At 42.9% G+C, this 25,524-nt stretch overlaps 1 protein-coding gene across 1 annotated transcript in view; it reads right to left on the minus strand.

Annotated features, from left to right (window-relative positions):
- PIGL (phosphatidylinositol glycan anchor biosynthesis class L) overlaps positions 1-25,524 on the minus strand; it is a 109,412-nt gene that overhangs the window by 80,762 nt on the left and 3,126 nt on the right. The window contains exon 2 of the mRNA XM_037987827.2: positions 11,715-11,814. Within this exon, the coding sequence (XP_037843755.1) occupies positions 11,715-11,814 (100 nt within the window). The remainder of the gene's footprint in view (positions 1-11,714; positions 11,815-25,524) is intronic.

Genomic DNA, 25,524 nt, shown 5'->3' on the forward strand with positions numbered 1-25,524 from the left:
GAAAGTGACCCTGTAAGACCTTGATCTGGACTTCTGGCCTGCAGAAATGTGGGAAAATAAATTTCTATTGTTTAAGCTACACTGTCTATAGTATTTTGTTAAGGGAGCCTGAGCAGACTAAGATGCATTTTTCTTGAATCTTCAAACTGGTTTCTTGAAGTATTTACTTTTTTTTTTTTTTGAGACGGAATCTCACTCTGTTGCCAAGCTGGAGTGTAATGGCACGATCTCAGCTCACCGCAACCTCTGCCTCCCGGGTTCAATTGATTCTCCTGCGTCAGCCTCCCAAGTAGCTGGGACTACAGGCATGCACCACCACACCCAGCTAATTTTTGTATTTTTAGTACAGATGGGGTTTCACCATGTTGGCCAGGATGGTCTCAATCTCTTGACCACGTGATCCACCCCTCAGCCTCCCAAAGTGCTGGGATTACAGGTGTAAGCCACCACACATGGCCTGAAGTACTTACTTTTAACAGGCTTACTATCCCTCTACTATAGCATTTCATGAGTAGGAGAGTGATGCTGAAGCTACATGGTCTTCATGTGATACTATAAAAAATACAGGGGCCATGGCTGGGCATGGTGGCTGGGCCAGGCATAGTGGCTCGCACCTGTAATCCCAGCACTTTGGGAGGCTGAGGCGGGCGGATCATGGGGTCAAGAGATTGAGATCATCCTGGCCAACATGGTGAAACCCCATCTCTACTAAAAATACAAAAAATTAGCCACTGCACTCCAGCTTGGTGACAGAGCAAGACTCCGTCTCAAATACAAAAAAACCAACAACAACAACAACAACAACAACAAAAATATATATATGTACTCCCTGGCTTACTATCTGGCTACATCCCAATAAACCCATCCTAAATTGAAAATATCATAAGTAAAAAACACACTCTAGGCCAGGTGCAGTGGCTCATGCTTGTAATCCCAGCACTTTGGAAGGTCGAGGTGGATGGATCATTTGAGGTTAGGAGTTCGAGACCAGCCTCGCCAACATGGCAAAACCCCATCTCTACTAAAAATACAAAAATTTAGCTGGGTGTAGTGGTGGGCGTCTGTAATCCCAGCTTCTTGGGAGGCCGAGGCGGGCGGATCACGAGGTCAAGAGATCGAGACCATCCTGGCCAACGTGTGAAACTTCGTCTCTACTAAAAATACAAAAATTAGCTGGGCGTGGCAGTGGGTGCCTGTAATCCCAGCTTCTTGGGACGCTGAGGTAGGAGAATTGCTTGAACCCGGGAGATGGAGGTTGCAGTGAGCCGAGATTGCACCATTACACTCCAGCCTGGGCAACAAAAGCGAAACTCTGTCTCAAAAAAATAACAAGAACAACAAAAAACACACTCCAGTCTGGGTGTGATGGCTCACACCTGTAATCCCAGCACTTTGGAAGACTGAGGTGGATGGGTTGCTTGAGCTCAGGAGCTCAAAACCAGCCTATGCAATGTGGCGAAACCCTGTCTCTAAAATAATTACCAAAAAAATTAGCTGGATGTGGTGACGTGTGCCTGTAGTCGCAGCTACTCAGGAGGCTAAGGCAGGAGGGTCACTTGAGCCCAGGAGGTGGAGGCTGCAGTAAGCCATGATCCTGCCACTGCATTCTAGCCTGGGTAACAGAGTGAGACCCTGTCTCAAAAGCAAAAAACAAAAACCAAAAACTCCCCACTCTATACCTTCAACTTAGTAGGTGTTTATCCAAATGTAACCCCATCCCAAGTTGAGGAGTGTACTGAATGCACATTGCTTTCTATCAGAGTAAAGATCTTAATAACCAAGATCTCCAAAACAGATTTGGCCCTGAAAAAAATTGCATTACTGGGCCAAAGCAGACACTGCACAGGCAGGACACTGTGCAAATGGAGTGCCTGAGAAAAAATGCATCATTATTAACATTGAAATTGCCTTTGCAAAATTTTGACTGAGGCAGTGAAAGAGACCTAACTTAACCGACTCCATCTTGCTTCTAACCTCCATGCTGTCCTTGTTCATTCCTGGGCATAGGATGAACTAACTTTGGGAGAAACTCAGTTTATAAATCATAGTTTAAACAAAGATGGTAACAGCCCTTTCCCAAAGCAGACCTCCTTCTTGCCTGGGGACTAGATTGCCTTTGTAGGACTAATGAATTAGGTCCAAGATTAGGAATTATGGTTTAGGAGTCATGCAGCTGGAGGATACAAGATTCTGACCCTCCCTAAACTGCTAACATAAGTGCTTGAGATATTTTGCAGATCCTGCATTTGATGGATCACCCAGATCAATAAACTGGCTCATCTGATCTTGCAGCCCCCCAACCAGGAACTGACTCAGCCCAAGAAGAGAGCTTTGACTCCCCATGATTTCATCTCTGACCGATCAGCTCACTGGCTTCACCCCACTCACCAAGTTATCCTCAGAAACTCTGCTGCCTGAATGCTCAGGGAGACAGATTTGAGTAACAATAAAACTCTGGTCTCCCGCAGCTCTGTGTGAATTACTCTTTCACCTTTGCAATTCCTGGTCTTGATGAATTGGCTCTGTCTAGGCAGTGGGCAAGGTGAACCCCTTGGGCGGTTACAATATTAATGTGAAAAAACAAATCACAACATTCACAGAGTAAGAGGGCGGGATATCATCTTTGAAAACAAAGGAACCCATGATTCCTTTCACAAATTGACTCAAAACCATGTATCTTTCGAGGTTTATAGAGGAAGAAATTTAGGAACAGAATTCAGTAACTTGCCTAGGTTATGCAATTAAAAACTTGATTAAACTTGGGTCTCATTCTGGGCAGTCTGGCTCTATAAATTCACTGGCATAAACAGAAGAAAGTCTCCCGTGGTGACCTCAGCAGTTTACCCTGAGGCAAGTAAGATCAAGAATAAATCTAAACTTTTTCTTCATCTCTTTGTAGCATACTGAAATGAACAGGATCCCCTTCCCAAATTGAATACAGTGAACATCAATTCCCACCAATGCCTAATATTATAAAGAATAACCAGCAGGTCGGGCACGGTGGCTCATGCCTGTAATCTCAGCACTTTTGGAGGCTGAGGCAGAAGGATCCCCTAAGGTCAGCTTTGAGACCAGCCTGGCCAACATGGTGAAACCCTGTCTCTACTAAAAATATAAAAATTACCTGGGTGTGGTGGCACATGCCTGTGATCCTAGCTACTTGGGAGGCTGAGGCAGGAGAATCGCTTGAACCCAAGAGGTGGAGGCTGACATGAGCCAAGACCGCACCACTGCATTCCAGCCTGGGCGACAGAGCAAGACTAGTCTCATAAAAAACAAACAAATAAACAAACAAACAAACACCAGTAACAACACAGTTAATGGTCAAACACTAGATAAGTTGTCAATCAAATCATAAATAAAGATAAAGTTGCCTGCTTTCCCTATTTTGTTTAACATAGATTAAGGAAATCCACTCAAAGCAATAAGAAATGGATCAGGGCCAAGCGCAGTGGCTCACGCCTATAATCCCAGCACTTTGGGAGGCAGATCATTTGTGGTCAGGAGTTCAAGACTAGCCTGACCAACATGGTGAAACCCTATCTCTACTGAAAAAACAAAAAATTAGCTGGGCATGGTGGCGTACGCCTGTAATTTCAGCTACTCAGGAGGCTGAGACAGAAGAATCACTTGAACCCAGAGGCAGAGGTTGCAATGAGCTGAGATCGTGCCACTGCACTCCAGCCTGTGTGGCAGAGCAAAACTCTGTCTCAAAAAAAAAAAAAAAAAAAGAATCAGAAATAAGAGACATTAGCATTATTTGCAGATGATTTACCTACAAAACTTTAGGGAATCAAGTTAAAACTGGTAGGTTTTTTACAGAAGTTTCAAAGTGATGAATATAAAATAAATATGTTAAAAAAATCAATAAAGCTACATACTAGCAGTAAATTCTTAGCCAAAAAATCTTATTCACAACAATAACAATAAAAAAGAATCAAAATAACTTTAGCAGAATTGTTTAGCACCTAGATGAAGAAAACTACAAAAAGTCCTATATAGACTGGGAATGGTGGCTCATGCTGTAATATCAACACTTTCGGAAGCTGAGGCAGATCACTTGAGCCCAAGGGTTGGAGACCAGCCTAGGTGACATGGCAAGACTCTGTCTCTAAAATAATTTTTAAAATTAGCTGGGCAATGTGGTGCACACCTGTAGTCCTAGCTACTTAGGAGGCTGAGGTGGGAAGATTGCTTGAGCCCAGAAGTTAGAGCTTGCAGTAAGACATGATCATGTCATTGCACTTTAGCCTGATGGCAGAGACCTTGTCTCCAAAAACTAACTAACAAAAAGAAAACCCCAAAGAAAAAGTCCTATACTCTGACCCAGTAATTCAATATCTGGAAATTCATTTATGGAAAGAGTCAGAACTTCAAAGATTTGCTAAAAAAAATTATAAGTGCTTAAATATTAGAAAGATTTAAATATTCAATAGTAGGAGCATGTTAAATGTTATGGTACATCTTTACTATTAAATCTTTACAATCATTAAAGACTTTTAATGATTATTTAATGACATAGGAAAATTCTAAAAATACTTTCTAGTGAAAAAAAGCAGGGTACCAAATTTCTTATACCATTTGATGCTAATTTTGTTTAACACTGGGCAGATAATTCTCATTTTCCTTATAATTTTCTCAAATATTCCCACCTTACATCTCAATTCTTCCAGTTCTCCTCATTATAGTTTGTGGTTTTGTTTTCCTCTGACTGATCCCCAATTCTTATCACTCCAGTTAATCCACAGGCAATTTCATTCACCCCAAATACTTTCTTTTTTTTTTTGGAGATGGAGTTTCACTCTTGTTGCCCAGGCTGGAGTACAATGGTGCGATCTCAGCCTACCGCAACCTCCTCTTCTCAGGTTCAAGTGATTCTCCTGCCTCAGCCTCCCGAGTAGCTGGGATTATAAGCATGCACCACCATACCTGGCTAATTTTGTATTTTTAGTAGAGATGGGGTTTCTCCATGTTGGTCAGGCTGGTCTCAAACTCCCAACCTCAGGTGATCCACCCGCCTTGGCCTCCCAAAGCGCTGGGATTACAGGCATGAGCCACTGCACTCAGCCCACCCCAAAGACTTTCATCCTCCCATATGCTAAAGATGCCTAATTTATTATCTCTTCATACCCAATTCTCCTCCTTTGCAAACTACCCTCGCTAATCTTTATCCACCTAGATATCTAGGTTGGTTTCCATTATCCCAAATTTCTTCTGTTCCTTCAATTCCTGCCATTTCTTTTTTTTTTTTTTTTTTTGAGACGGAGTCTTGCTCTGTCGCCCGGGCTGGAGTGCAGTGGCCGGATCTCAGCTCACTGCAAGCTCCGCCTCCCGGGTTTACGCCATTCTCCTGCCTCAGCCTCCCGAGTAGCGGGGACTACAGGCGCCCGCCACCTCGCCCGGCTAGTTTTTTTTTGTGTTTTTAGTAGAGACGGGGTTTCACTGTGTTAGCCAGGATGGTCTCGATCTCCTGACCTCGTGATCCGCCTGTCTCGGCCTCCCAAAGTGCTGGGATTACAGGCTTGAGCCACCGCGCCCGGCCTTTTTTTTTTTTTTTGAGAGGGAGTTTCATTCTTATTGCCTAGGCTGGAGTGCAATGGCGTGATTTCGGCTCACCGCAACCTCTGCCTCCTAGGTTCAAGCCATTCTCCTGCCTCAGCCTCCCAAGTAGCTGGGATTACAGGGATGCGCCACCACACCCAGCTAATTTTGTATTTTTAGTAGAGACCGGGTTTCTCCATGTTGGTCAGGCTGGTCTCGAATTCCTGACCCCAGGTGATCTGCCCCCTCTTGGCCTCCCAAAGTGCTGGGATTAGAGGCGTGAGCCACCGCACCCAGCCTATTTCTACCTTTTAAATAAGATTGGAGGCCAGCTGTGATGACTCATGCCTATAATCCCAGCATTTTGGGAGGCCAAAGTGGGAGACTGCTTGAGTCCAGGAGTTCAAGACCTGCTTGGGTAAGCTAGCAAGACCCCACCTCTACCAAAAAAAAAAAAAAAAAAAAAAAAAGGTAGCTGGCATGGTGGTGCATGCCTGTGGTCCCAGTTACTCAGGAGGCTGAGGTGGAAGGATCCCTTGAACTGCGGAGTTAGGCTGCAGTGAGCCGTGATTGTGCCACTGCATTCATCCTGGGTGACACAGCAAAACTCTGTCTCAAATAAAATGAAACAAAACAAAACTCTGAGGCTGGGGCTGGGCATGGTGGCTCACATCCATAATCTCAGCACTTTGAGGGGTTGAGGTGGGAGGATTGCTTGAGGAGTTCTAGACCAGCCTGGGTTCATTAGTCCATTCTCACATTGCTATAAATACCTGAGACTTGGTAATTTATAAGGAAAAGAGGTTTAATTGGCTCATGGTTCTGCAGGCTATAAAGGAAGAATAGCAGTTTTCGATTTTGAGGAGGCCTCAGGAAGCTTCCAATATGGCAGAAGGCAAAGGGGGAGCAAACACCCTACATGGCAGAGGGAGGAGCAAGAGAGAGAGGGAGGAAGTACTATATACTTTTAAACAAGCAGATCTTGCCAGAACACACTGACAAGGACAGTACCAAGGAGGATAGTGCCAAACTATTCATGAGAAATTGGCCTCCATGATCCAATCACCTCCGACTGATCCAAGGCCCCACCTCCAATATTAGGATTACAATTCCACATGAGATTTGGTGGGGACACAGATCAAAACCATATCACTGTGTAACTCAGGGAGAACCCATCTCGACGAAAAGTTAAAAAATAAGCCAGGCATGGTGGCCCACACCTGTAGTCCCAGCTACTCAGGAGTTCAAGGCTGCCGTAAGCTAAGATTGCACCACTGCCTAACAGCCTGGGTGTCAGTGTGACACCTTGTTTCTTAAAAAAAAAAAAAAAAAGAGTTGAATTCATTCCATCATCTCCATCTCAGTTGCTGCTACTCTAATTTGAGATATCCTCCTTCCACTGGGACAAAAACAGTAGACTAACCCATCTACAATCTTGATCTCTTCAATACATACTTTCATTAGAGTAATCACTCTGAAGCACAAAACTCATCATCTCTCTCCACTATTCACAGTTTACATTTCTGTATGGTATCATGAAGGTTCAACAGAAAGAGATATATGTTCTGCCAAAGCTAATTTGTTCACAGCTCACCTAAATTTTACTGCCTTTTCTTTTTCTTTTTTTTTTTTTTTGAGACGGAGTCTTACTCTGTCACCCAGGTTGGAGTGTAGTGGTGCGATCTCAGCACACTGCAACCTCCGTCTCCTGGGTTCAAGTGATTCTCCTGCCTTAGCCTCCTGAGTAGCTGGGATTACAGGCACGTGCCTCCACGCCTAGCTAATTTTTGTATTTTTTAGTACAGACGGAGTTTCACCATGTTGGCCAGGCTGGTCTCGAACTCCTGACCTCGTGATCCACCCGCCTTGGCCTCCCAAAGTATTGGGATTACAGGCGTCAGCCACCGCACCCGGCCCTGAAATTCTTGAAAAGATTAAAGAAGAAAATGAGTAATTATGTTCATGTTCTTGGAAAGGACTTTCAGTGTGACAGAAAAGAGATTCAGTTTTTTTTTTTTTCTTTTGAGACAGGATCTCACTCTGTTATCCAGGCTGGAGTTCAGTGAGCATGATCTTGGCTCACTGCAGCCTCCACCTTATGGGTTCAGGTGATCCTCTCACCTCAGTCACCCAAGTAGCTGGGATTTCGGGCATGCCACCATGCCTGGTTAATTTTTTGTATTTTTAGTAGAGACAGGGTTTCACCACATTACCCAGGCTGGTGTCAAACTCCTAGGCTCAAGCGATCTGTCCACCTTGGCCTCCCAAAGTGCTTGGAGCCACTTCACCCAACTAGAGATTCCATTGTAAATATCAATGATGTTAAACAAAACCCCTGAAATATTAACTTTGAATTGTAATCATCTGTATATATTTCTGATATTTTTCCTTAAAAAAAAAAAAAAAAAAAAAAAAGGCCAGGCATGGTGGCTCACACCTGTAATCCCAGCACTTTGGGAGGCTGAGGAGGGTGGATCACTTGAGGTCAAGAGTTCAAAACCAGCCCGGCCAACATGGCAAAACCCCTTCTCTACTAAAGATACAAAAATTAGCCAGATGTAGTGGTGTGTGCCTGTAATCCCAGCTACTAGGGAGGCTGAGGCAGGAGAATCACTTTAGCTCAGGTGGCGGAGGTTGCAGTGAGCTGAGATCGCACCACTGCACTCCAGCCTGGGCAACAGAGCAAGACTCCATCTTAAAAAAAAGAAAAAAAAAATTAGCCAGATGTGGTGGTAAGTGCCTATAGTCCCAGCTACTCGGGAGGCTGACACAGGAGGATTGCCTGAACCCAGGAGTTCAAGGCTACAGTGAAGTGTGATCACGCCAGTTCACTCCACCCTGGGTAACAGTGAGCTCCGGTCTTTAAAAAAGCCAAAAGCACACAAAAAACACACATCCTAGCTCTGTCCACTATAAAAGTCAAGTAGCAATGAGAAATAATAACACTACAGCAGCCAGGCGTGGTGGCTCATACCTATAATCCCAACGCTTTGGGAGGCTGAGGCAGGCAGATCACCTGAGGTCAGGAGTTCGAGACCAGCCTGACCAACATGGTGAAACCCTGTCTCTACTAAAAATACAAAAATTAGCTGGGCGTGGTGGTGTGCACCTGTAATCCCAGCTACTCAGGCTAAATTTTTGTATTTTTAGTAGAGGTGGGGTTTCACCATATTGGCTGAAACCAATATGGTGAGGCTGAGGCAGGAAACTTGCTGGAACCTGGGAGGCAGAGGCTACAGTGAGCCAAGATCGCAACACTGCACTCCAGCCTGGGCAACAGAGCAAGACTCCATCTAAAAAAATAAATAAATAACACTATAGCAATGAACACTCCTACTATGCTGGTTATGGCCTCTAAATACCATTCCCTACTAAGACAAACAAAGGCTCTTTGGAGAAATGGCTGATTTCAGAATTGGGGCAGGAAAGTATACAAGATAGTACTGGAAAGTCTCATTGTACTTGAAAGAAAGGAAGGAAATCATAAAAGACAAAGGCCGGGTGCGGTGGCTCAAGCCTGTAATCCCAGCACTTTGGGAGGCCGAGACGGGCGGATCACGAGGTCAGAAGATCGAGACCATCCTGGCTAACACGGTGAAACCCCGTCTCTACTAAAACTACAAAAAAACTAGCCGGGCGAGGTGGCGGGCGCCTGTAGTCCCAGCTACTCGGGAGGCTGAGGCAGGAGAATGGCATGAACCCGGGAGGCAGAGCTTGCAGTGAGCTGAGATCCGGCCACTGCACTCCAGCCTGGGCGACAGAGCGAGACTCCGTCTCAAAAAAAAAAAATAATAAAATAAAATAAAATAAAATAAAAGACAAAGAGGTCATATGAAAAGGATCTATAAGCCAACATGAAGAGACTCTTTGGCCAAACATGAGACAATTTAGTATTAAAGAACATTACAACTGAACCTGAAACACCGAATACATAAAAACACGCAATTTCCTAATGAAAGTTAAAAGTGTCCTCCCCATTCAAGAAACAAACAAACAATAGATCACAACTGTAGGTGTACAGCGTATCAACTCTTTATTCTGAAAAATGTCAATTAAAGGGAAAAAGTTAAGCACATATCCTGTTTTTTTTGTTTCAGATTATTATACACAGCAGTGTAACTTAATAGTGAAGATTCTGTTTTACAAAAGAATTATAGCTAGTACACATAGAATATGTGAGACAATTGGAAACTCAGCATTTTGCAACTTCTAGGTAATTAATGATTCAGGCAATAGGCATGAGAACATATGAAAGGTTGATGGGGGCCTTTAAAATAAAGGGAATCATTGCCATCTGAACTTGTAGATTCACTATAGGTCTATCAGATAGTACATGTCTCCTGATAAGATGCAAAGTACATAGTACAGCCTAAGAAATATTCTTGCCCCCCAAAAATTTAGACCCAAATCTGATTTGTTGTGTGCAAAAAAAAAAAAAAAAAAAAAAAAGACCAGGCGTGGTAGCTCATGGCTATAATCACAGCACTTTGGGAGGCTGAGGCAGGTGGATCACCTGAGGTCAGGAGTTCAAGACCAGCCTGGCCAGTATGGTGAAACCCCATCTCTACTAAAAATATAAAAAATTAGCCAGGTATGGTGGTAGATGCCTGTAATCCCAACTACTCGGGAGACTGAGCAGGGAGAATCACTTGAATCCAGGAAGCGGAGGTTGCAGTGAGCTGAGATGGCACTACTACACTGCAGCCTGGGCGTGACAGAGTGAGACTCAGTCTCAAAAAAAAAAAAAAAAAGAAAGAAAAGAAAATAACTTAGACATACAGGAAACAAACAGATAAATCCAGAACGTAGAACACTCTGTATGACAATATAATTCAGTTTCTTCAACAAATCCACTGATTTGGAGAAAAGGGGAATTAAATGCAGAATATCAACTAACTATAATGTGTGGTCCTTGTCGAGATCCTGATTTGAGTAAACCAAGTGTAAAAGGAAATTTTTGAGCTACCTGAAGAAATTCTGATATGGACTGGGTGTTGGTGGACACCAAAAAATTACTGTTATTGTTAATATTGTTAGATGTAAAGATAATGGCTGTCTGTAGCTAGGTGAAAAGTGTCCCATCTTCTTAAGAGATGCAGACCTAGGTACCTAGGGTTAAAAAACCTGATGGCTGGAGTTTTCTTTAAAATGCTTTGCATACACAAAAGATGTTAAGTTAGGGATAGCTGAAGAAACAAGCACTGTATAGTAAAGTCTAGATAATCAGTGAGTTTAGGTAATGGGCACATGCGAGTTTATGATACTGTTCTTTATACTTTTGTGTGTTTTTGAAATTTATAATAAAACTTTTTAAAGCTGTAGATACAAAGAGAAGTAGCCATGTCAGGAAAAAAAATCCAAACAGGAGTTAAAAAATTTCTTTCAATCACGCTGTCATTTAAAAACAAATGTGAAGTTTTATTATTATTATTATTATTATTATTTGAGATGGAGTATTCCTCTTTTGCCAAAGCTAAAGTGCAATGGTGTGATCTTGGCTCACTGCAATCTCTGCCTCCCAGGTTCAAGCGATTCTTCTGCCTCAGCTTCCCAAGTAGCTGAGATTACAGGTGTGTGCCAACAAGCCCGGCTAATTTTTGTATTTTTAGTAGATGTGGGGTTTTACCATGTTGGCCAGGCTGGTCTCGAACTCCTGACCTGAGGTGACCTGCCCACCTGGGCCTCCCAAAGTGCTGGGATTACAGGCGTGAGCCACCGTGCCCTGCCATGAAGTTATTTTATGTAGACTTTTCTTTTCTTTTCTTTTTTTTTTTTTTGAGATGAAGTCTCACTCTGTTGCCCAGGCTGAAGTACAACGGCTTGATCTTGGCTCACTGCAACCTCCGCCTCTTGGGTTCAAGTGATTCTCCTGCCTCAGCCTCTTGAGTAGCTGGGATTACACGCGTGTGCCACCATGCCCAGCTAATTTTTGTATTTTTAGTAGAGAGGGGGTTTCACCATGTTGGCCAGGCTGGTCTCGAACTCCTCACCTCAAGGGATCCACCCACCTCGGCATCCCAAAGTGCTGGGATTACAGGCGTGAACCACAACACTGAGCCCTAGACTTTTCATACAAGATGTTCTAAGCCACTCACAGTTTTTTGTGTGTCTTTTGAGTATATCACTGCATATTTATTGCCAATAAATTTCTACATTGTTAAAAGATATATTACCTGTTGTCAATAATCATTACACTGGAGAGTGGAATCCCCAAAACATCACAGCTCTGCAAAAGTTCTTTCTTACGAGTCTCTCCTTGATTGTAGTAATTTCCTGAGGATAACAAATATACAGTGGTAGATTTTTTTAACAGTGGAGAACTATCTGTTCACTCATTCTTACCCTGTTTTTGTTCCTTGAAGGATTTAAGCTGCCTGAAAATGTGTGATTATGATACAAAGTTTAAGAAAACACAACACCAAGATACTCCTGTGAGAAGACTACCAGTAGCACAATCTTTAGAACCACCATTCACAATTCTTTCCCATCTTTGTATTTATCTACCTATCTTTCTGACTGCATTTCAGTCACATGCTAGAGGCAGCATGGTACACAGCCAAGGGTACTAACTTTGAAGTTAAGCAGATTTAGGATCAACCCATGTATGACCACTGAGAACAACTGGGGCCCCCTCTTCATTGACAGCCCTCAAATAACTGTTTAACATTGATTTAAGGATGAAGCTTTCCAAGCTCATTCTTGTTGGTATAGAAAAAGAAAATAGAGGCTGCTACTCTTGAGTATTACAGGAAAATGTGCAGATACACGGAAAGCATCCTCTTTTGAAGAGTTTCACAGCCAGCTATCCAGCATACCCCAAGGGGATCTTGATCCCACTGGCACCCCAAACAACATATATTCTTTATTTTCCCAAAACATATACTATATTCCCTAAAAATAGTTCTGGTAAATAAAACTCTTCTGTATTCTTACAAATAATACAGTGACATTTTGGTGTCACCTAAGTTGGACTCATTTTGAGCAACTGTCCAGCTAATGCACCTGTTAATTCAACTCTCCAACAAATAATTGCAGGTCTGATTTGTGCAAGTTACTTAACTTTCTTGAGCCACAGTTTATTCACCAGTTAAGTGGGGATAATGGCTATTTCTTTTTTTTTTTAGAGTCTTGCTCTGTTGCCCTGGCTGGAATACAGTGATCTCAGCTCACTGCAACCTCTGCCTCCAGAGTTCAAGCGATTCTCCTGCCTCAGCTCAGTAGTTGGGATTACAGGCACCCGCCACCACGCCCGGCTGATTTTTGTATTTTTAATTGAGATGGGGTTTCACCATGTTGTCCAGACTGGTCTCGAACTCCTGACCTTGTGCTCCACCTGCCTCAGCCTCCCAAAGTGCTGGGATTACAAGTGTGAGCCACTGCACCTGGCAAACAGGCTTAGTTTTGTATTGTCCTCATCATACCTTTTTTCTTGTTTTTTTTTTTTTTTTTTTTGGTCATAAACATTTTGTGTATATTTTGGGTTTCCCTCAAATCTCTATACATACCCTCTCCCATTTTTTTGCTCCCTAGATTACTTGATTTTTGGTGATAGTCTCATGTACATTAGTACTGCAATTGCTAAGTTCAAAGGCTGTGCACATTAGTCTATGATTATGGTTATGAGAAACTGCTTAGAATTGAGGTTAATGTGTTTTATTGGGGCCAGTTTTATTGCTTTGTGTTTGAATTAAGGAACTTACAACAGTTCTGGAAGTTGAAGTCAAGGACCATTTTAACTGTTTTCAATAAGTTTGGTGAACATGTAGGCACTTCAACAGAACACATGTCTGAGATCCTTCAGCAGTTTTTAACTGATACATTCTAGAACAATGTCCAAGATGGGTACACCCTGGGATGCACAAAATAATCTTTTGGGGGTGGTGGAGGAAAAGCATTAGGATGTCTCCCCCTAATTTTCTTTTTTTTTTTTTTTTGAGACAGAGTTTTGCTCTTATTGTCCAGGCTGGAGTATAGTGGTGTGATCTCAGTTCACTGCAACCTCCGCTTCCCGGGTGCAAGCAATTCTCTTGCCTCAGCCTCCTAAGTAGCTGGGTTTACAGGTGCCTGCCACCACGCCTGGCTAATTTTTGTATTTTTAGTAGAGACAGGATTTCATTATGTTGGCCAGGCTGGTCTTGAACTCCTGACCTCAGGTGATCCACCCACCTCGGCCTCCCAAACTGAAGGGATTACAGGAGTGAACCACAGTGCTCAGTCATCTCCCCCTACTTTGTTTACCTTGTTTTTTACAAATGTAAGTTTTTGTTAATGTTTTTAATGTACACATCAGTCCATATACTTATGATATATTATAAATAAATATACATATAATGGGAGTATATGCTCCACATTTTTTACCAATAGGAAAATGTGACCAAAGAGTTTTGAGACCATTATTCTAGGAAACAGAAAATGATAAAATTAATGTAATTTCTAGATGTAGAACTACATTATGCATGTGTGTATAAGCTCATGCACAATTGTATGCTTAGTAGTCTTCCCATAACATACTTCTCAGTCATAACTAGCAATCATAATCACATTTAATACAAAGTAAAGACATTTTGTAAAGACTCAAATGTATATATTATAATTTATAAAGGTAAACATTTTATTTTTCTTAAAAAATTTAAAATTAATTTATTCTAAATAGGTAATAGATTTATATGGTTAAAAAAAAAATCAAAGCTCGGCATAGTGGCAAAGTGTCCCAGCACTTTGGAAGGCTGTGGCAAGAGGATTAGTTGAGGCAAGGAGTTCAAAACCAGCCTGGTCAACATAGTGTCTTTACAAAAGAAAAATTTTAAAAATTAGCTGGGCATGGTGGTTCATGCCTGTAGTCCCACCTACTCGGGAGGCTGAGGTGGGAGGACCACTTAAGCCTGGAAGTTTGAGGCTATAGTGAACCATGACCACACCACTGTATTACAGCCTGGATGTCAGTGTGAGACCCTGTGTCTCAAAAAAAAAAAAAAAAAAAAAAAAACAAAAAAGAAAAAGAAAATAAATCAGTAAGAAGCTGGCTCATGCCTATAATCCCAGCTTCCACCACTTTGGAAGGCGGGAATATTGTTTGAGACCAGGAATTCAAGACCAGGCTGGGGAATATAGCAAGACCTCTCTCTACCAAAAAAAAAAAAAAATAATAATAATAAAAGAAAAAAAGCTCCTCTCCCACTCCAACCTGGGAAGTTTTAATTTGTTAGAACAAGAAGTGGACTGGGCATGAAGGCATCATGGTCCCAACACTATCTGGTCTTTTACTAACTATATGAATTTGGAGAAATTCTTTAATTTCTTTAATTTTATTATTTAAAAAAGTTTTACCTTTATACATTGTGATGTAAAATGTGAGTCTTTACAACGTGACTTTACTTTGTATTAAATGTGATTATGAGGCTGGGCGCGGTGGCTCAGGCGTGTAATCCCAGCCTGTAATTAGTTGGGAGGCTGAGGCAGGAGAAATGCTTGAACCCAGAAAGCAGAAGTTGCAGTGAGCTGAGATCGTGCCACTGCACTCCAGCCTGGTAACAGAGTGAGACTCCAACTCAAAAGCAAAAAGTGATTATGACTGCTAGATTGCTAGTTATGACTGAGAAGTATGTTATGGGAAGGAATAGCTGCAAGGTTTTTCCTTTAACGTGACCAAGTAATTCTAAAATGTATTTGGAAGACAAAATGGTACAAGTTTCTTCCCCTATAAAATGAGGGAATTTAGATGCTATGTCAAGATCTATCCAGGGTAACAGAAACCACATCAAATAGTTAAAACAGCAAGAATTTAATGCAAAGATTTTGACACATAACTGTTGGAGGATCTAAGGGTCAAACAGAACAGTGAAGTAATCCAGAGTTTAGAGATAGCTAGAAGTGACTACCAACCCTCGGTTGGTGAGGTAAAGGAAGGAGGCAGTGTTATTGGAGCCCAGAGGCCTGGGTTCGCAAAGGAAGCTGAAACTAAGAGAGCTGGATCCCTTTCTGTTAGGATGTGTCCACAGAACTCAGTCTAAGAAATCATGACTTGGCCGGGCGCAGTGCCTCACGCCTGTAATCCCAGCACTTTGGGAGGCCGGATCACGAGGTCAAGAGATTGAGACCATCCTGGCCAACATAGTGAAATCCCGTCTCTACTAAAAATACAAAAATTAGCTGGGCGTGGTGGCAGGTGCCTGTAGTCCCAGCTACTCAAGAGGTTAAGGCAGGAGAATCTCTTGAACTCAGGAGGTGGAGGTTGCAGTGAGCCGAGATCGTACCACTGCACTACAGCCTGGCAACAGAGCGAGACCCCATCTCAAAAAAAAAAAAAAGAAATCATGACTTAAAAATGAAACTAGAATCAGAAAATGGGCAAAAGACTTGAACAGGTATTCTCTAAAGAAGATATATAGATGGCCAATAAGCATGTGAAAAGATGCTCATCATCATTAGTCATTAGGGAAATGAAAATAAAAACCACAATGTGACATCATCACTGCACACTTACTATGATGACTATAGTCCAAAAAATGGAAAATTACAAATGTTGACAAAGCTGTGGAGAAACTGGAACCATGGTTAATTGCTGGTGGGAATGTAAAACTGTACAGTTGCTGCAGAAAACAGTTTGTCAATTCTCAAAAAAATTAAATATAGAATTACCACATGTCTCAGCAATTATACTCAAAAAAAAAGAAAAAGGAAAACTGGTACTCAAATAAATACTTGTACACCGATGTTCATAGAAGCATTATTCCTAATAGCCCCAAATTGGAAATAACCAAGTGCCTATCATTAGATGAATGATAAACAAAATGTGTATATATATATATATACACACACACTCACAATGGAATAATAATGCTATAAAAAGAAATGAAGTTTTTTTTTTTTGAGACAGGGACTTGCTCTGTCACCCAGGCCAGAATGCAGCAGACTGATCAAAGCTTACTGCAGCTTTGACCTCCTGGATTTAAGGGATTCTCCCACTTCAGCCTCCCAAGTAGCTGGGACTACAGGCACTTGCCACCCAGCCTGGCTAATTTTTTTATTTTTATTTTTTGTAAAGACGAAATCTCACTATGTTGCCCAGACTGGTCTTGAACTCCTGGTCTCAAGGGATCCTTCCACTTTGGCCTCCCAAAGTGCTGGGATTACAGGCGTGAGTCACTGAGCTCAACCAGAAATGAAGTTCTGATACATGCTACAATATGGATGAACTTTGAAAACAGTATGCTAATTAACATAAGCCAGGCATAAAATAACAATTATTATATGATTCCACTTATTCAAGTTACCTAGAATAGACAAATTCATAGATATAGAAATAATGGTGGTTACCAGAGGCTGGGGAGAGGAGGGGATAAGGAATGCTAAATGGGTATAGAGTTTCTATTTGGGATGATGAAATAGTGGTCATGGTTACATAATACTATGAAAGTGCTTACTGCCAAGGAATGGAACACTTAAAATGTTTAAAATCGCTGGGCGCAGTGGTTCACGCCTGTAATCCTAGTACTTTGGGAGGCCGAGACAGGTAGATCACCTGAGGTCAGGAGTTCAAGACAAGCCTGGCCAACATGGTGAAACCCTGTCTCTAATAAAAATATAAAAAATTAGCTGGGCATGGTGGTGGGCACCTGTAATCCCAGCTACTCAGAAGGGTGAGGCAGGAGAATTGCTTGAACCTAGGAGGCAGAGGTTGCAGTGAGCCGAGATCGCGCCATGGCACTCTAGCCTGGGCAACAAGAGTGAAACTCCATCTAAAAAAAAAAGTTTAAAATGGTAAGTTCTTGTTACGTATGTCTTAACACAATTTAAGTAATATTAAAAACTGGATTCTCAATGAATAAAATCTTTCAATTATGAAATTGCTGGGATTACAGGCGTTATCCCCATAAAACAGAAATTGTTTTTAAAATTCTTTGGCCGGGCGCGGTGGCTCAAGCCTGTAATCCCAGCACTTTGGGAGGCGGAGACGGGCGGATCACGAGGTCAGGAGATCGAGACCATCCTGGCTAACACGGTGAAACCCCGTCTCTACTAAAAATTACAAAAAAACTAGCCGGGCGAGGTGGCGGGTGCCTGTAGTCCCAGCTACTCGGGAGGCTGAGGCAGGAGAATGGCGTGAACCCGGGAGGCGGAGCTTGCAGTGAGCCGAGATCTGGCCACTGCACTCCAGCCTGGGCGACAGAGCAAGACTCCGTCTCAAAAAAAAAAAAAAAAAATTCTTCAACAACTTTTTAAAGGATCATTAAGATAAAAAAATTTAAAAGGCCGGGTGCAGTGGCTCACGCCTGTAATCCCAAACTTTGGGGGGGCCAAGGTGGGCGGATCACCTGAGGTCAGGAGTTTGAGACCAGCCTGACTAACATGGAGAAACCCCATCTCTACTAAAAATACAAAATCAGCTGGGCGTGGTGGCGCATGCCTGTAATCCCAGTCACTCAGGAGGCTGAGGCAGGAGAATAGCTTGAACTTGGGAGGCAGAAGTTGCAGTGAGCTGAGATCATGCCATTGTACTCTAGCCTGGGCAACAAGAGGAAAATCCCGTCTCAAATAAAAAAAAAAGAAAAGAAAATTAAGAAGAAAACTGAGTATATATCTCTGCAGATCAAGAAACACTGTCACATGATATTATCAGCCAATATAGCCATACTTGCGAGTAGTGTCATTTCTCATTATTCCCAAAAGGATTGCATTCATATCGACTCTTACTAATGAAATTGCTACCTTTCACCGGGTGTGGTGGCTCACGCCTATAATCCCAGCATTTTGGGAGGCCAAGGTGGATGGATCACTTGAGGTCAGGAGTTTGAGAACCATTTATTCCATTACTAATTTATTTCACTCTTTTTTTTTTCTTTTGTCACCCAGGCTGGAGTGCAGTGGTGCTATCACAGCTCAATGCAGCCTTAACCTCTGGCTCAAGCTATCCTCCCATCTCAGCCTCCCGAGTAGCTGAGACCCCAGGCACACGCCACCATGCTTGGCTAGTTTTTTTTTTTTTTTTTTTTTTTTTTGCAGAGACGATGTCTCACTATGTTGCCCAGGCTGGTCTTGAACTGTTGGGCTCAAGTGATTGTCCTGCCTTGGCCTCAAAGTGCTGACATTACAGGCATGAGCCACTGCCCATTCTTTTTTTTTTTTTTTTTTTTTTGTGAGATAGGGTCTTGCTCTGCCTTGTAGGCTAGAGTGCAGCGGCACAATCTTGCTCACTGTAACCTCCACCTCCCAGGTTCAAGTGATTCTCCTGCCTCGGCCTCCCGAATAGCTGGGAATACTGGCTTGTGCCACCACACCTGGCTAATTTTTGTATTCTTAGTAGAGATGGAGTTTCGCCATGTTGGCCAGGCTGGTCTTGAACTCTTGGCCTCAAGTGATTCACCCACTTCAGCCTCCCAAAGTGCTGGGATTACAGGCCTGAGTCACAGCGGCCAGCCCCAGTCTATTCCATTCTTTACAGGATGCAGTCAATACTTAAAATCATATTAAAAAAAATTTCAAAGATATTGAGTTGGAAAGAACAGAGTTAGAAAGACAAGACTAACACTTTGAGGCTAGGTCTAAATATATCTCAATATGAAAAACTTTGGGTCAGGTGCAGTGGCTCACACCTGTAATCCTAGCACTCTGGGAGGCCGAGGCGGGCAGATTGCCTGAGCTCAGGAGTTTGAGACCAGCCTGTGCAACTCGGCGAAGCCCCGTCTCTACTAAAATACAAAAAATTAGCCGGGCGTGGCAGTGTGCGCCTGTAGTCCCAGCAACTTGGGAGGCTGAGGCAGGAGAATTGCTTGAACCTGGGAGGCAGAGGTTGCGGTGAACCAAGATTGCACCACTGCATTCCAGCCTGGGCGACAGAGCCAGACTCCGTCTCCAAAAAAAAAAAAAACCTTGAAGAATTATTAATGATTAAAAGCAATATTAAGGCCTGGCATGGTGGCTCATGCCTGTCATCCCAGCACTTTGGGAGGCCAAGGTGGGTAGATTACTTGAGGTCAGGAATTTGAGACCAGCCTGGCGAAACCCTGGCTCTACAAAAATACCAAAATTAGCTGGTTATGAGGGTGGCACGTGCCTGTAATCCCAGCTACTCGGGAAGCTGACGCAGGAGAATCACTTGAACCCAGGAGGTGGAGGTTGCAGTGAGCTGAGATCGTGCCACTGCACTCCAGCCTGGGTGACAGAGGGAGACTCTGTCTAAAAAAAAGCAATATTAAAAATAACCTCATAAGTTCTATTTAGGCAACATGGCAAATCAGATATGCAGAGAAACCCTCAGGACGAATACCTGAACATGTGAGATAAAAGGCAAACGTGTTCTAGAATGCATGGTTTAACTAGCAGGAACGTAAGGGATATCCTTGATGGACTAAAACAATAGGCAGACATGAATCCTGAGAGGTATTATGGGGCTGACCCAGAGCACTTTGTGAACATCTCCATATCCTTGGTGGCCTAAAGTCAGGGGAGCAGGAGATAAAGCTTGGACACAAATAAGGAGACCTCCACATAAAGACAGGACCTTCAAAAGGCAACACCTTCTCTGGATGAACCAGGAAAAAACTTGCCCTAGACAGGTACGGTGGGGCTACTTCCTATCTGTAGGTTTGGTTCTAGCAGAAGGGAAAATAAGACAAAATGTCACCACCTAAGAATTGCTAACCACATACTCTCTTTTACTTGGTGTGATAGACTGTATTTTCCAAAAGTAGCGAAAGCAATATTTCTAGTCCCACACGCACTTCTAGAATGTCTACATTCCCCATTAGGAGGTGGAATCTAATTCTCTCCTTGAACCTGGATGTGGCTTATGATATTGCATGATTTTCAAAGATAGGTCCTGAAAGGAAATACGGTTATCTCTAGCACAGGTCTTTCTTAGGACACTTGCCCAAGAACTCAGCCACCAGGTTGTGAGGAAGCCCAAGTCACATGGATATACCGTATGTGGATGTTCTGGTTGACATCTGTAGCAAAGTCCCCAGCTGACAGCCAGATATATAAGTGAACGAGTATTCAGGTGATTCCAGTCCCTAGTCTTTGGGTTCTCCAAATGAGGTACTAAACGTTGTGAGGCAGAGACAAGTATACTTTGTCTGAAACCATGAGAAAAAAGGTGATTGGTTTTCCTTGTTTTGTTTGTTTTTGAGACAGGATCTCAGTCTATAAGGCATGATCATCATAGCTCACTGTAGTCACAAAATCCTGGGCTCAAGTATTCCTCTACCTCAGCCTCCCAAGTAGCTGAGACTACATGCAGGTGCCACCAAGATCGGCTTTTTTTTTTTTTCCTGGTCTGGCTATGTTGCCCAGGCTGAACTCTTGAGTTAAGTGATCCTCCTGCCTTGGTCTCAGAAAGTGCCAGAATTATAGGTGTGTGCCAGCACACAGGCTGGAAAGATTTAATTATGGTTTTAAGCCACACGGTTTTGAGACAATTTGTTACACAGCATTCCACAATGAATGCTCTTGGGTTAGATCCCTGAATTTATATGACCTCTGTGGCCTGAAAAATCTCAATCTAAAATTTTAGAGTGATCACAGGTAGGTAGTGCCCTTAGCTACCTGGCTGAAGCTAAAGCAAATCACCAAAATATTACCACAAATACGGTTCTAAGAAACATGTGCAAAAAAAAAAAAAAAAAAAAAAAGGCCAGGCACGGTGGTTGATGCCTGTAATCCCAGCACTTTGAGAGGCTGAGGCAGGTGGATCACCAGGTCAGGAGATCAAGACCATCCTGGCCAACACAGTGAAATCCCGTCTCTACTAAAAAAAAAAAAAAAAAAAAAAAAAAGCAAACAATTAGCCGGGCATGGTGGCGGGTGCCTGTAGTCCCAGCTACTCGGCAGGCTGAGGTAGGAGAATGGCGTGAACCCGGGAGGCAGAACTTGCAGTGAGCCGAGATCGCGCCACTGCACTCCAGCCTGGGCGACAAAGCAAGACTCCGTCTCAAAAAAAAATAAGAAAGAAAAAAAAAGAAACGTGCTTACATTAAAAAAAAAATTACAAAATACACATGGAACCAAGTCACCCAGAATGAATTACTAGAACAAAGAACAGAATCAGATATACAGACTGCAGCAACTGGAATTATTAGAGGCAGATATAAATGTTTAATATAGTTAAAGAAATTAAAGAAGATACTGAAGTATGAGAAAGTAACACTATATTTGCAAAAGGAATGTCTACACATAAGAACAGATTAATGGACACAATGACATAATCATCTCAATATACATATTTAAGACATTAATTACAAAACTATTAACAGACAGTAAAAAAGGCCAACATATAATAAATGGAAGCATACCATTATATCAGAGACACAAAGGCTTTATATTGGAAATGTCAGTTCTCCTTTTATTAATCAGTAGAGTCAGTGAAATTCCAATAAAAATGCCAGCAAGTGCTGTGCACTGTGGCTCATGCCTGTAATCCCAGCACTTTGTGAGGCCGAGGCAGGTGGATCACAAGCTCAGGAGATCGAGACCATCCTGGCTAACACAGTGAAACCCCATTTCTGCTAAAAATACAAATAAGTTAGCCGGGCATGGTGGCACATGCCGGTAGTCCCAGCTACTTGGGAGGTTGAGGCAGGAGAATCACTTGAACCCAGGAGGTGGAGGTTGCAGCGAGCTGAGATCGCGCCACTGCACTCCAGCATGGACGTCAGAGCGAGACAGTGTCTCAAGGGGGAAAAAAAAATGTCAGCAAGATTTTTCCTTGAACATCATCAAGCGAATTCTAAAATGTATTTGGGGGCCGGGCATGGTGGCTCATCTTGTAATCTCAGCACTTTGGGAGGCCTAGGAGGGTGGATCACCTGAGGTCAAGAGTTGGAGACCAGCCTGGCCAACATGGCAAAACCCTGTCTCTACTAAAAATACAAAAATTAGCTGGGTGTGGTGATGCATGCCTGTATTCCCAGCTACTGGGGAGGCTGAAGCAGGGGGATCACTTGAATCCAGGAGACAGAGGTTGCAGTGAGCGTAGATCGTCTGTGCAACAGAGTGAGGCTCTGTCTCTCCACATAAAAAAGGTATTTGTAAAAAAGGGTCAACAACAGCAAACATACCCCAAAGAACAGTCAGAAGGCTATTCATATCAGATAATAGCGCTTCCATAATATAGTGTAGCTTTTTTTTTTTTTTTCCCCTGAGACGGAGTCTTGCTCTGTCACCCAGGCTGAAGTGCAGTGGCACAATCCTGGCTCACTGCAACCTCCGCCTCCCAGGTTCAAGTGATTCTCCTGCCTCAGTCTCCCGAGTAGCTGGGACTACAGGTGTACATCACCATGCCCAGCTAATTTTTGTATTTTTAGTAGAGACAGGGTTTCACCCTGTTGGCCCGGATGGTCTCGCTCTCTTGAACTAGTGATCTACCCATCTCTGTCTCCCAAAGTGCTGGGACTACAGGAGTGAGCCAACACAGCTGGCCTAGTGTAGCTTTTATAAGCTGCAGTAATTAAGATAGGGTTGTTGAAATGACTAAAGTGTATAGACTAGAATTACATATAAATCTAATATATGAGAGCTGGCAGTGCAGTTTAGAGAAGCAGCCTGGGCTGAATTGGTTTTCCTGACTCCAATCTTTCCTTCCAAACCATTCTCCACATTGCCACTAGAATCAGCTTTTTTTTTTTTTTTTTTTTTTTTCCTTTTTTAAATAGATGGGATCTCACTATGTTGACCAGGTTGGTCTTGAACTCCTGGCCTCAAGTGATCCTCCCACTTTGGCCTCCCAAAGGGTTGGGATTACAGGCATGAGCCACCATACCTGGTCCAAGATGGAGCTTTTATTTTTGAGACAAGAGTCTAGCTCTGTCGCTCAAGCTGAAGTGCAGTGGAGCAATCTTGGCTCACCGCAACCTCTGCCTCCTGGGTTCAAGCAATTCTCCTGCCTCAGCCTCCCGAGTAGCTAGGATTACAGGCATCCACCACCATGCCCGGCTAATGTTTGTATTTTTAGTAGAGATGGGGTTTCACCATGTTTGCCAGGCTGGTCTCGAACTCCTGACCTCATGATCCACCCACCTCAGCCTCCCAAAGTTCTGGGGTTACAGGCATGAGGCACTGTGCCTGGCCAAGAATGAGCTTTCTAAAACACAAAACTGATTATGTTACTTCTCTACCATATATATTCAATGACATCCTACTACATAAGAGATGCATCTATTAGTAGGTATTCTAGTGGTCACGTAAATTGGAGGAATACTGGATTAAACCAAGTAAAAGTTTTTTACAGCAATGCTTCTCGAAGATGTTGATATTCTCATACAGACTGTAAACGTCTACATAAAGGATAGCACATCTGGCTATTCTCCAAACTTGACCAAGGCATTCTTTTTATTTTATTTATTTATTCTGAGTTGGAGTCTTGCTCTGATGCCCAAGCTGGAGTGCAGTGGTACGATCTCTGCTCACTGCAACCTCTGCCTACTGGGTTCAAGTGATTCTCCTGTCTCAGCCTCCCAAGTAGCTGGGATTACAGGCGTGTGCCACCACCCTGGCTAATTTTTGTATTTTTAGTAGAAATGGGGTTTCTCCATGTTGGCCAGGCTGGTCTGGAATTCCTGACCTCACGTGATGCACCTGCCTCGGCCTCCCAAAGTGCTGGGATTACTGGTGTGAGCTACTGTGCCTGGCCTCTTTTTTAAAAATAGCAGCTTGATGAACTAATGTTCCTTGGAACATACACTGGGAATCCATTTAGATATTTCATCAACTGACAAGGCATACAAGGCAATGTGAGAGGCAGATTGGGTGTAACGGTTTTAGAACAGAGAAAAACCACGGGGTCCTGGCTTCTTCACACTGTAGCTGGTCACTTTGGCTGTTAGTTAAACTTCGTGATTCAGTTCCCATACTTGTATAATGGAGAAAACAATAGTACCTACCTCATAGAGTTGCTGACAGGATGAAATGAGCCACCAATAACAAAGCAATTATTAGTTTTCCCCTGCTTCTCCCCTTCTCTTAAACTGAAGATCTTGTTAGAATGAATTATTCAAGCGAATCCAAGAGTTACTGATGCCTTTACTACTGCTTGCTTCCTATATATATCTACTCCTATTTTTAAAGTCCAGCTCAAAAGAAAACCAATTTGGAGATTTCCTTAATCTAAAACCCTGAAAAGAGATTTAATGCTTTTTTCCATTTTGTGTCCATAGTACTTTCTCCATCAAAACATTATAGCTTTCATTATATTACAAATAGCTTCCTGTTTTTCATATTAGTATGTTAAGTCAGCAGAATAGATAATGTTTAATCCATACATGTTTGAATGACTTGTGAATTTAAAAAGTGATTTTAAAAATTAGGCCCAGAGCAGTGGCTCACGCTGTAATCATTATTTCCTCTGAATCCAACTTACCATTTTTTCTTGTATGTTATTCATGTTTGGTTTATTTTATAAAGACAGGGTCTTCCTCTGTCACCTGATATAAGAGCTGGCAGTACAGTCTGGAGGGGAAAGGCTCTAGATAGAACAAGATCCTGTTTTATAAAATAAACAAACAGGCCATGCTCGGTGGCTCATGCATGGAATCCCAGCACTTTGGGAGGCCGGGGCAGGCGGATCGCCTGAGGTCAGGAGTTCGAGACCAGTTTGGCCATCATGGTAAAACCCTGTCTCTACTGAAAATACAAAAATTAGCCTGACGTGGCCAGGCGTGGTGGCTCACACCTGTAATCCCAGCACTTTGGGAGGCCGAAGTGGGCGAATCACTTGAGGTCAGGAGTTTTTTTTTTTTTTTTTTTTTTTTTTTTGAGACGGAGTCTCGCTCTGTCGCCCAGCCTGGAGTGCAGTGGCCGGATCTCGGCTCACTGCAAGCTCCGCCTCCCGGGTTTACGCCATTCTCCTGCCTCAGCCTCCCGAGTAACTGGGGCTACAGGCGCCACCACCTTGCCCGGCTAGTTTTTTGTATTTTTAGTAGAGACGGGGTTTCACCGCATTAGCCAGGATGGTCTTGATCTCCTGACCTCGTGATCCGCCCGTCTCGGCCT

The sequence above is a fragment of the Chlorocebus sabaeus genome, chromosome 16, assembly GCF_047675955.1.
Source record: "Chlorocebus sabaeus isolate Y175 chromosome 16, mChlSab1.0.hap1, whole genome shotgun sequence".
NCBI classification, from domain to species: domain Eukaryota; kingdom Metazoa; phylum Chordata; class Mammalia; order Primates; family Cercopithecidae; genus Chlorocebus; species Chlorocebus sabaeus.